The following is a 9,487-nucleotide window of genomic DNA, read 5'->3' as shown; positions in this document are numbered from 1 at the left end:
GTATTTGAAATTCACCACAATTATTACTAAAATTGTATAACTTGACATGAAGATTATAGTAGATTTCAAATTCGTTTCACTTATTTATATATATATTTCTGAAAAAGTAAAATATAATTATGCTATTTATTTAAATGCTTGACTAATAAGTTCGAGGTGACCAATTAGAGTGTGATTGATTGCACTTTTCCACATGCGCATGTTAGGTCCATTACCAGATTAATAATGTCACGTAGTAGTAAAAGTTTTATTTTTTACTTTGTTCTATTTTCCAAAGTTAAGATGAAAGATATCTAAATCTTTTGAAATTATATATATAAAAAAAGGTTGCATATATAGCATGTGCCACACAATAATTAGGGTATAAATAATGTGCCACACTTGATTCTTCTAGCGATTTAGTTTGACACATACATCCTTGCCATTTAAAGCAACATAATATTTTTTTAATAAAAATTATAATTAGTGGTAATAATACGACTCAAATATTTTAAATTGTATGACGATCTAGCCGTCAAGGTTCGATTGCTGTCACATTTGGGACAATTATTGGTTTTTCAACATAATTCATGTTTGAACTTTTTGCATGAAAAAAATGTAATGAAATATATTGTTTGATAAATCACTACATATATATATTTTTCGAATAGGGACATAAATATATTATGTTTAAAATCTGATTTTAGTTTTCCGAGATAATTTATTTAAGTTAAGTAAATAACCTAGCCCGGTTCGCAAACTAGTCAGGTTAGTATGAAAGCTATCCCGCCTATTTAAAAATGGGTCAATTTTTTTTTCTTCCAATTTTACAAAAAATACATTTAGGTTGCATCTAGATTAAGGGATTTGTATTTGAGAAAAAAATTTAAAATTGTTGGATCAATTAAATTTCGGTGATTTAACAAAATACTATTGATTTAAAATGATCATTTAATAAGAGTCTAGTTGAAGTGAATTCATATTATAAATTGATGTTTAATATGTTAATGTTTTCTCATGTCAAATTAAACACTAAGGTAACTGAACTCAAGCGTAACTGCTTATCAGAAAAAAAAATTGAATATTGAAGGTTACTGATTCAAGGTGTACTGATCATCTTATCTTCCTGAATCAGTCAGACATTTCAGTAAACATTCTCTGAAGATTTCCTAAACATTCTTTTAAAGATCAGATCATGGCAGACACATCGGATAATATATTCATAATAGCTTTTTCGTCTGTCCACGCATGATTCTGAATCACGAGCATTATTATGAGTACCGAGTTCTTGAGAGTCCAACTGATCAAATTATTTTTCAGCATACACTTAAGTTATTTTATCTGATAATTTAGGATCAATTGTGCTAATATATTTCCTCGAAAAATACTTGTAATTCAAAGTAAGAATTTTATTGTTCATTTTGTTTAAGTTTTGAGATATCTAGGAGTTTCAGTAGACTAGAGATAATCCTTGCTCAAGTGGCTTGTTGCAAATTTCTTATAATTACCAAACTCTTATGGTAAATCCTTCATAAGTTGAAGAAGTAGTGATGTAAGAGTTGTTCAAATATCCAATATCCAGAAACAATTGTTTTTGTACTTACATTTCCTTTCAGTTTTGGTCAGCTTAACCGATATTTAGCCTTGTCATTTTATTGTTCAATTGTTTCGGTGATCTTATTTCTACACAGTACCCAACTACTAGTTAATTGAAGCCCAACTAACATGAATTACTATTCAGCATTGCTAATAATCCAACTGGATTAATTTGAAAATTTGTTGAGATTTTTTATTCACTCCCACTAAACCGATCTCCCGATCATAACAATTGGTATCAAAGAGAGGTCATGAGTTCAATTCTCATATGAAACATATTTATATACTTCTTGGGGGGAGGGAGAATGTTGGATTCAATGTGTATGAGTGAGAGTAGTACTGAGATGGATGACCGCCTGAAAAGTTCTCGTGCGTCAAGATGACGACGTTCGCGGCTTGATCTAGTTGGCTAGGTGGGTCGTAAAAGAGCGACACATATCTTAACGAGTAATATTTTCTCTGTTGGAGATATGACCGACGGTAGGAAAATGATAAGACTGATATCAAGGGATATGAGACAACACCAATATATAGACATGCACTTCCTTGGACTCATATGCCTAATAGTCATACCCATTAACACCCAAGTAGGAGCACTATGCGCTATCACGAGTATAAATAAATAAAGTTACGCATTAGATAACTATAGTATTTGGAGTAGGTCTTTTGTGAGACGGTGTCACGTATCTTTATCTGTGAGACGGGTCAACCTTACAGATATTCAAAATAAAAAGTAATATTTTTTCATTGATGACCCAAATAAGATATATGTCTCACAAAATATGACCCGTGAGACCGTCTCACACAAGTTTTTGCCTAGTATTTGACCTAGTGCAAATCGCTTGATCCTAACATAAATGATTCAATGTTGGGATGAATTTAAAATTCACCACAATTACTTAAAAAAGAACTAGTTATGAATTAAAATATATTTTCAAGTGAATTAAAACCTAAATTTTAAGCCCATTATGGAATATTTTATCGAAGGGGCTTATTCTTGGCTTCTTGAATTGGTCATCAGCAAATTCTAGCCCATATCCAAAACAAGCCAAAATATTAAGCCCATTATGTAGTCCAATTGACATCTTTGGACTGGTTATCAGCAAATTCTAGTCCATATCTGAAGCGGCCCAAAATGATAATGGTATCATGTAATCGGATCCATTTCCACTCAAAGTCTTCAGCATGTGATATATACCAGCTGCCGGAGCAAGGCCCGGGTTCTTGGATTTGTTGGCCCGAAATCGCATCCATGGCCGCGCAGTTCACCGGAGACGGCGCCGGAATTCGAATATTATGTCGGAAACTGGTGCTATTGAAGACGGAATCGGGGCTCCAGTGGCTGATCGGATCTCCATTCTTGCCTTCAGTGAACGTCGCGTCAACAATCCGCTGCATTCACACTCTCCCATCTGATTCACTTTCCCCCGACGTTGCTAAAGAATCAGGTAAATAAAGGGACCTATAATGGTATATATTTATGAGGTAACAACTTTGATGCAGTAGGATAATATTATTATTTGTTTATACCGTGAATTGAATTGCTGATGGGAGATTCGGCTATTGTATCTTGAGTTTGGATTGGGTTCGAATGCAATCAAAATTGTTTCGTTGGTTATGCGGGAAAAGCCGCGCCTTGCGGAATTAGTAGGTAGCTTGATTTTGCTCAAGTGTGAGTTTCTCCATAGTAGTTTTTGCAAAAAATTGTCTCTTTGTTGGTAATTTGGAATACTAGATTGAACACATTGGTTATGGGCATTAGGTAAACATGTCCAACTTTAAATTACGCACACTTGAGGCCTCTTGGTGGATACAATTTGGATTTCAAATGAAATTGTAGAATTGATGGTTGTGGGGTTACGGGTTGGGAATTGTAGCTTTACATGAAGTATACTAGAGTATAAAACAATGGCTAATTTCTGGTTTATGTACTGTGCTACTTCACTGATAGATGATATAAGGGGTCTGATTCCAAGGGGTTTCGAAATAATCGGACTGATTGTTCAAGAAAAGGACAGGAAGGTCGAAAAAGTTGCGGGTGATGCTGTTTCAGCAGTTAGAAATTTGAGGAAGACGCTCTATGGTGGTGACAGTGGAGAACAGGTGTTGATTGGAGCTGTGCTGGATTGGAATCATGAGAACAGTGAGCGTGATATACAGTTTTTCATATCCAAGAAAGGGAATTCAAAGAGCGTGGAGCAAGTAAGCCATGTTGTGTATGAAGATCAGCCTGAGAAATATATTTGGGAGAGAGGTTGTATAGTTCGGTGTGAACTCTCGCTAAAATTGCCTCTGTATTTTCCTGTGAGCAATCCAAAAGGTGAATTATTTTTCCAGTATAAATTGATTTGTATTTTTACGAGACATTAAATTTGCCATTAATTTTTTTGAGAATCATTATGTATTTTTGCTATTTGCGTTGCTCTTAGGGAATAATCTGTTGGGAGAATATAATCCTAACTCAGGGCTTGTTAAGAAACAAGCTTCTTTTAAATAATTCGTTGGTGGTGATGATTTTTTTAGTACTTTATTGCTTTCATGATAGACTGAGACTTCATGTGTAATTTTAATTTAGGATGACTTTGAACAGGTAAGTCTTGCCATTTCAATTTCTTTTCTGTTTATTTGCAATCTAAATATCTGAATGTAATATAGTTCAGAATATAACTAGCCGTTCACTAGGCACCACTAAAACTGCTTACGACTGAACGAGTTATATTTGTATAAATTATAAACTTTAAACTTGTAGACAATGTACATCAAGACATTTTTTCTGATGGCATGCAACTTGTAGAGAGAAAATGAATCTAATGAAAATACATGTTTTAGGATTGCTTACAGAAACAATTCTGCAAAGAACTAGTGAATCCTTTGTTATTATGTTTTTCTTATTTTTGCGTTGGGACTTGATGAACTACTTTATCTTTCTGTTCTATTCTCATGATGACATTGCCACCAATGAAGCATGTCGCTTGTATTTTATTCTTTCCCTGTTGCTAATTGTTTTGCACATCCTATAGATGTGGAGGGTGCTTACGCACGAGCTATTGAAAACGTTGAATGCAAACTTAGAGACCCACAAGTTACATACATCATAGAAGCTGGTAATAAAACTTCGTCTGGTCGATCTGAGCCTCTCGTACTTCATGGTTCGGATCTGGATTTGCCTGTCGAGCTTCCAAGAAATGCTTTTGTAATTGAAAGTGCTGAAGAGTCTTATACAAAGTCTCTTTCGTGTAAATACTTTCTCTCGGAAACCAAGAACTTCACATCCTGTAGCTCTGTAGAGAAGGTAAATAGTGTCATGTGTCAATATATTAAATTCACTAGTTATCTTGAAAGTTTGGTTCTTTTTCAGTAGCTATTGATGTTTTTTCCCTCAGGATGCAGATAAAATTTTAGTCAGTGTCATGTTTAATAGGTCAAGGAGTTCACAGAAACCAGTGGCACCTACTGCCGAATATTATCCAGGTATAATTACTGCACAGCAAAAGAAAACCGAGTGTCATTTCATAGTTCACAAAATTAGGGATTTTGACCAGTCTGGTTTTCTTTTTTAGCTGGATATATGAAGTTAGTTTTTAGAATCCAACTTATTGTTTCTTTTCATTTTTTTCCAGCAGCAGGAAATGCTAAACTTTTGCTCATAAATCATAAATTGGAAGTTTTGTTCTATGTGCCGAAGGACTTACCGTTAGCAGACATGGTTTTGAAGCTAACTATCCCTGGTCTAGTTGACCAGTTGCACTCGTTCAAGAACAAGATCCTACCTGACCTCTTAATACAGCAATCACTGGTTAGAAGATTAGCTCCATTATTCTTTTTATATCATAGCGCTAAAAAGAATAATTAATAGGGAGAAAATTCATGGACTAGCTTGAACTCGATAAATTTTTCAATCCATGTTTTCTAGTTTGATTGTCTGGTTTATGAAACTCATTGTTCTCTAATTTCTCAATCTGAAATTGTGCTGGCCCTTATCATCTGCAAGAGAAACATAATCGATAATATAGGCTCTGGGAAACTCTTCTGCAGTGCTAAGCACAAAATAGTTATTTACAGGCTTTCTTGTTTATTTTTTCCAAATCAACATAAATGATGCCTCTTAGAATTAATGTTTGATGTTTATTTATTATTTTAAGAATTCAGTGACTGAAATCTAACTTATATGAGTTTGATTTTAGAAGAAGATTAATCTTTACACAAGAATTATTTGTCTGTGTTATTTTGTAATTAGAGTTCATGAAGATCAAGAATATGCTTGAACCTACAGGTTCTATGTTTTTGAGAGAAATGTTAGATGTACTTCTTGTTAGTATAGTGGTTCTTTCCAATGTTTCAAAGAATTTTTTCCCTAGAAAAATTTATTTTTCTTGTTTTCATTCACCAAGTATACTGACAAATTTCCTCCTCTTCTTCAGCTACGTCCATACCACTTCCTTCCTTCAGGCTTTCTACATCCTGTTACAGCAATATATGAACTTAGTTACGGGGAGATGGAACTGAAGCAAGGTATTGTAACTAAATATAAAGTTCATCAAATAAATATGTGGCTAGAAAGATGTATCTCTGATCTTGTGGTTTCCAAGTTGGCTAGATATTCATTGTGGTCACAATCCTGTGTTTACTACATTCGAATTGGACGTTTAAGTTCCCATTCCATCACAAATAAGGACGAAGAAAAGGGTGGATAGATTTAGAACTATGGTAGCACAAGAAAGAGTGGATAACTTTAGAACTATTTTACGGTCCCAAAAAGATTGTGTGCCATCATAAAACATTCTAATTGAGCTGTAAAACCAGGAATAATGATACAGACTTATAGGCATACCAGAAGCGTGAATTCAGCCATTTGACAACGAGCAACCTCCAGTCAGTTAGAATCTTTATAAACTTGAGTTTTAAATTCGACTTGAGAAATCCAAGATATGTTTTATCCATTGATTCCATGTTCATAGTATTTTTACTGTCACGGCAAACAAATATATGGGAGTACAGTCTTCACTTGCCAGCATTGCTTTCATTTTTTCGAAGTTTCATGTGCTGCAAAGAATACATAGAAATAAAGTAAGCTTTCGTTTCATTAGTTTATGCAAATTCCAAGACCTAAGTTTTGCAGTTGAAGTTCGAAGATCACTTCACCTGAGACTAGGGTTGCCCTTTGATCGTCCTCTCTTGAGAATTGCTAACGCTATTAACTTTTTTTCGACAAAAGACGATATGAAAGACAAATCATATCCAAAAGGTAGTTGTTCAGCTTCTAAATTTTACTATGTTTGTGTTTGTTCGAATTGGTGTATATTTTGACTATTTCATTCATTATGATAGGCTCCTCTTTGCTCAAGAATGTTCATCGTGATATTCCAAGCAGTGGGGGTAATTGTCGTTTTGACCCTTCACATGGATTATTGCATTTCCTACGATGTTTTTTGATTCCCATGGCTTGGCCCTGAATGCACTTATATAATACAAATGTGTAGTATCTGGTGGCATTGCCTCTCTAATTCAAGGTTCTTATGAGTATTATCATTACCTCCAAGATGGATTTGACGACTCGGTAACACCTCACTCGTGCAAGTTACTGATTTTCTCTAATTTTTTACTGTTCTAACAGAGTCTGCTATTCTAAATTTTATATTGATTTTTGTGTGCTGGTTCCATGTGTACTGAACAAATATACTATACTGATTCTGCTTCAAGTCTTGTGAAGACAGATATTGATGCTGAGTCTATTCTTTATGTTGTTTACTGGATATCTGATTCGTTTCATGAGAATGTGGTGCTCAAGTTTTTATCGCTCACTGAATGAAGAGAAATGAAAAATTATCGGAGACAGGTTGTTAGATAATTAGATACTGAAAACTTAGGTTATTGATTCGTGTAAGAAAATGAAACCCCTGGGCCCTGGCACTATCGTGCACTAAGAAAAAGTAGAGGTTGCAAAATTCTGGGGATGGGATAGTTGTGTTTTTTATTGAGAGAGAGCCATGACTTTTATCCGATCTATACTTGTTTTAAGGCCATAGTTTTGTTTTCAGTGAATTGTCACAGTGCAGTATGGAATTATCGTCTTTTTCTTAACAGATGCCTGTGGTCATATTTGATTGTTGCTTTTTCCGTTTTGAGCAATGAGTTAAACAATAGTTTTATATGCCAGGGTTGGGGCTGCGCTTATCGATCTTTGCAAACTATCATATCATGGTTCAGGCAACAACACTACACATCCATTGATGTCCCTTCTCACAGGTTCTTTTTCTTTATTTTTTCTGCTTTTTTTTGATGACCTGCACTCCATTTCCACCACTGCGTTTAATCGTTTATTTGGCTTGCACAAAATTCTTCTGTTGCTATATTTAATTTGGCAGTTTCTTTTCTTCTTCCATAACCATGAGTAGGCCATTTCTATTTATTTTTAAAAGGAAATATTTTGGATGATAGATGAATTGATCAACGATTAATTATGATGATGGAATTTGATAGTCGGTTCTATAGTTTGTTCATCTCTACGAAGGAGTATTTATGGGAGAAAAAGTTATTTTCTTCATAATATGAAACACTTGGGACTCGCCAAGTTCATACTGTAGGAATCTTTTGCATGGAGCGATGCCTCTCTATTAACATTATTTTATTCAGGATTCTGAAGTCTGTCTCTGTGTTTATGTATTCATTATTTCATTTGATATCAAATTATCTATATTTCTCAATCTTTAATCATAAAAAAACTTTTACACATGAAAACGTCGTCCGTTGTGAATTTTTTATATTTTGCTTTCACCTTTGCCTTGTTCCAGTAATATTTGGCCTCATAGTTAGTACTTTTCTTTCAGACAGATACAGCAATCACTGGTAGAGATTGGAGATAAAGACCCTTCATTTATTGGGTCACAAGAATGGATTGGAGCCATTGAGTTAAGTTTTGTTTTGGACAAACTACTCGGTGTAAGTATTCATTCTTCTATTTCTTTGTTTCACTTGATCTTGTAGCTTTGAGTATACCGTATCAAGAACTTCACAGATGAATTAAAATATATTCCCAAACAGGTTAGCTGTAAAGTCATTAATGTGAGGTCTGGAGCCGAGCTTCCAGAAAAATGTCGAGAGCTTGCATTGCATTTCGAGACTCAAGGAACTCCTATCATGATAGGTTGGAGCTCCCATCATTTCTACCTCATGTTTTTTGTGTGACATCTTCCTGTAGTTAATGATCTGCTATTTTTTACTTTTATTATTACAGGTGGGGGTGTTCTTGCATATACTCTGTTGGGAGTCGATTACGATGATGTAAGTGGCGACTGTGCATTTCTTATACTCGATCCTCACTATACCGGAAACGATGAACTCAAGAAAATAGTGAATGGGGGATGGTGTGGATGGAAAAAGGCCGTTGATGGCAAAGGGAAGCATTTCTTCTTGCACGATAAATTTTACAATCTTTTGCTTCCTCTAAGGCCTAACATGGTTTGATTGATAGTTTTTTAGTAGTTTAGTTGAAGTGAAAGCGAAACTTTTTCTCTTTCTTTATTTATTTTCTAAAGGGAAAGCTAAACGATATATATATTTTTTTTGAAAATGAAAGTTAAACGTTTTAATGGTATTTAGTTTGGTTTTTGGCTTAAATCCTTAATCATTGAGACTTTTGTAATGATATTTAAACTTTTTTATTTTGGACGAGGGGATTGTTACAATTTAGTGTCGAATCCGAGACCTAATATCTAGTGGCGGAGTCACATGCTTTTATACTCGGGTTGACCCAATTTTATTTTAAAAAATTTATATGTAAATTTTGTGTAATTTTGGAATAATACGATATTGGTCTGGGTAGATCAATTTAAAATATTAAAAGATTTTAGTGTTTAAAATTCTAGTTCGGGTATAGTTATATTTCTGACTCTGTCACTGTTAATATCGTTGG

At 34.3% G+C, this 9,487-nt stretch overlaps 1 protein-coding gene across 3 annotated transcripts; it reads left to right on the top strand.

Moving 5' to 3' along the window:
- Nucleotides 1-2,747: 2,747 nt before the first annotated feature.
- On the top strand, nucleotides 2,748-9,288 carry LOC140975452 (probable Ufm1-specific protease). Of its 3 annotated transcripts, none has more exons than XM_073439171.1 (13): nucleotides 2,748-3,023; nucleotides 3,527-3,895; nucleotides 4,596-4,867; nucleotides 4,959-5,046; nucleotides 5,199-5,371; nucleotides 5,997-6,087; nucleotides 6,695-6,820; nucleotides 6,904-6,951; nucleotides 7,056-7,132; nucleotides 7,733-7,821; nucleotides 8,403-8,514; nucleotides 8,617-8,719; nucleotides 8,810-9,288. In XM_073439171.1, the coding sequence occupies exons 1-13, from the start codon at nucleotides 2,828-2,830 to the stop codon at nucleotides 9,037-9,039; spliced, it is 1,974 nt and encodes a 657-aa protein (XP_073295272.1). In that variant the 5' UTR covers nucleotides 2,748-2,827; the 3' UTR covers nucleotides 9,040-9,288. The 3 variants fall into 3 exon arrangements, with proteins under 3 accessions (XP_073295272.1, XP_073295271.1, XP_073295273.1); XM_073439170.1 differs by having other exon boundaries at nucleotides 5,196-5,371; XM_073439172.1 differs by lacking the exon at nucleotides 5,199-5,371 and having other exon boundaries at nucleotides 4,596-4,916; nucleotides 4,997-5,046.
- Nucleotides 9,289-9,487: the final 199 nt, after the last annotated feature.

The sequence above is a fragment of the Primulina huaijiensis genome, chromosome 4, assembly GCF_012295235.1.
Source record: "Primulina huaijiensis isolate GDHJ02 chromosome 4, ASM1229523v2, whole genome shotgun sequence".
Lineage (NCBI taxonomy): Eukaryota > Viridiplantae > Streptophyta > Magnoliopsida > Lamiales > Gesneriaceae > Primulina > Primulina huaijiensis.
This window is presented reverse-complemented; position numbering and strand designations above follow the sequence as displayed.

Bases quoted from the DNA above. Each gene is read 5' to 3' on its own strand.
- LOC140975452 (XM_073439170.1), top strand. From the start codon at position 2,828: ATGGCCGCGCAGTTCACCGGAGACGGCGCCGGAATTCGAATATTATGT. The intron at 6,821-6,903 runs GTAGTTGTTCAG...TCATTATGATAG, and splicing joins AGACAAATCATATCCAAAAG to GCTCCTCTTTGCTCAAGAAT. The intron at 6,952-7,055 runs GTAATTGTCGTT...ACAAATGTGTAG, and splicing joins TGATATTCCAAGCAGTGGGG to TATCTGGTGGCATTGCCTCT.